The sequence below is a fragment of the Theropithecus gelada genome, chromosome 6 (genome assembly GCF_003255815.1).
Source record: "Theropithecus gelada isolate Dixy chromosome 6, Tgel_1.0, whole genome shotgun sequence".
Taxonomy (NCBI): domain Eukaryota; kingdom Metazoa; phylum Chordata; class Mammalia; order Primates; family Cercopithecidae; genus Theropithecus; species Theropithecus gelada.
In genome coordinates, this window is record NC_037673.1 from 160,351,451 (window position 1) to 160,353,197 (window position 1,747).

The window sequence follows — 1,747 nt, forward strand, 5'->3', positions numbered from 1 at the left end:
AGAATTAATCTTTGCAAAGATTCAAGAGAGCAAAACAATGTCCTGTATTATTGTGAAGGGGAAGCAAAGGATCCAGAGAGGAACACCAGCCTGCCTCTGAGGGAAGGGCATGAAAGGGAGAGGAAGGGAGGGGGTGGTCAATCCCGGGTAAGAAGCGGGGAGGGAGGGGGCTGATGGCACAGGAATGACTGTCAGAGACACATCCTGGAGGCCACAATTCAACCCTCTCAACTTTTCCCAGAAGTTCCAAAAAATCCTTTAAAGCAGCAAGTGAAGGGTGTGAAAAGCAGGAGCCATGCTAGAGGAGAGCCTGGGAATGGGGAAATGATTACAGACTGTGACCTCACTGGCGCAGCCTCCCAGCGGCAGTGGAAAGCACAGCCTAGACTTCTCACCACTGCACACCAGAATCCTGCCCCAGGCCTTGCCTGGTCTGCCTGACTCTGCCATGGGCTGCAGGCTCCTCTGCTGTATGGCCCTCTGCCTCCTCCAAGCAGGTGAGTCCTGGGCCCACGTGACATCATCCTGTTGGAGTCCCTAAGTCTTTTCACCATGACAACAACAGCAGGCTACCTCCTGGGATTTGCCTGAATTCTGCTTCTTTTCTTTGCAGGTCCCTTGGACACAGCTGTTTCCCAGACTCCAAAACACCTGGTCACACAGATTGGAAAGAAGGACTCCCTTAAATATGAACAAAATCTGGGTCATGATACTATGTATTGGTATAAGCAGGACTCCAAGAAATTGCTGAAGATAATGTTTAGCTACAATAACAAGGAACTCATTATAAATGAAACAGTTTCAAATCGCTTCTCACCTAAGTCTCCAGACAAAGCTCATTTAAATCTTCACATCAAGTCCCTGGAGCTTGGTGACTCTGCTGTGTATTTCTGTGCCAGCACCAAGGCACAGCCCTGCAGAGTCACCACACTCCTGTACACAAAACTCCCAGCTCAGCCAGGAAGCTGTGGGCCAGTGTGTGCACCTGCACCCAAGGCTCCAGTCTCCACTGTCTGATGGCCTCTGATGGAGTTTCAGTCTGTAGTACAGACGGCTTGTGCAACCAGTGGAGAAGTCGTCTATTTTATGCACACAAAGTCTCACAGAATTGTTTATCAGCTGGAGCAGGGCTTCACAACAAAGCCACTAAAGTATTAGGGCTCCACAAACAAAAACGGAGCCTGTCCCATGCACGGAAGATGTGAACTGGTGGAGGAAGCTATTTCTTGTCTTTCTGGGCTGCACACATGGGTTCATATTTTATGTAACATTATGATCAAAAACACATGATTGCTAAAAATGGTTAATGAGCACAAGCATAAAGGAGGGGGAAGGAAATATTTCTAAGATCAAGAGACAATTCTGATGATCAGTAAGTACTTTGTTTAACAGAAAAACATTTGGAGAGGCATGAAATTCCATGGTAATAGGAAAACTGGAAAGTGTTGAGGGGAAGCCGGTGGAGGCAGCCTTGTGCATTGTAGGCTCCTTCTGTCCAAGAAGGGTGACCAGCAAGCGTCTCTCCCAATTCTGATGAAGGTCATCTTGAACTCTCCCCAAAAGTAGGCAATAGCTAGATGACTGGGGATATTGGGAGACCTGAAAGGACTTTGGACACAAATCTCTAAGTAGTGGTGAGCCATTGGTCCTACTCCAAGTGAAACAACATGATAAAACTGATATTTTGGTACAGGAACATGGTAGTAGTATGGATCAGAAAGGAGATAGATTTTGGGTAGCATGAAGA

General features: G+C 47.2%; 1 gene segment (V, D, J or C); it reads left to right on the forward strand.

The window, feature by feature from the left end:
• Positions 1-378: 378 nt before the first annotated feature.
• On the forward strand, positions 379-1,017 carry LOC112627103. The segment is given in 2 exon segments: positions 379-497; positions 614-1,017. Coding segments are annotated over 2 exon segments (453 nt in total).
• The last annotated feature ends 730 nt before the right edge of the window (positions 1,018-1,747 follow it).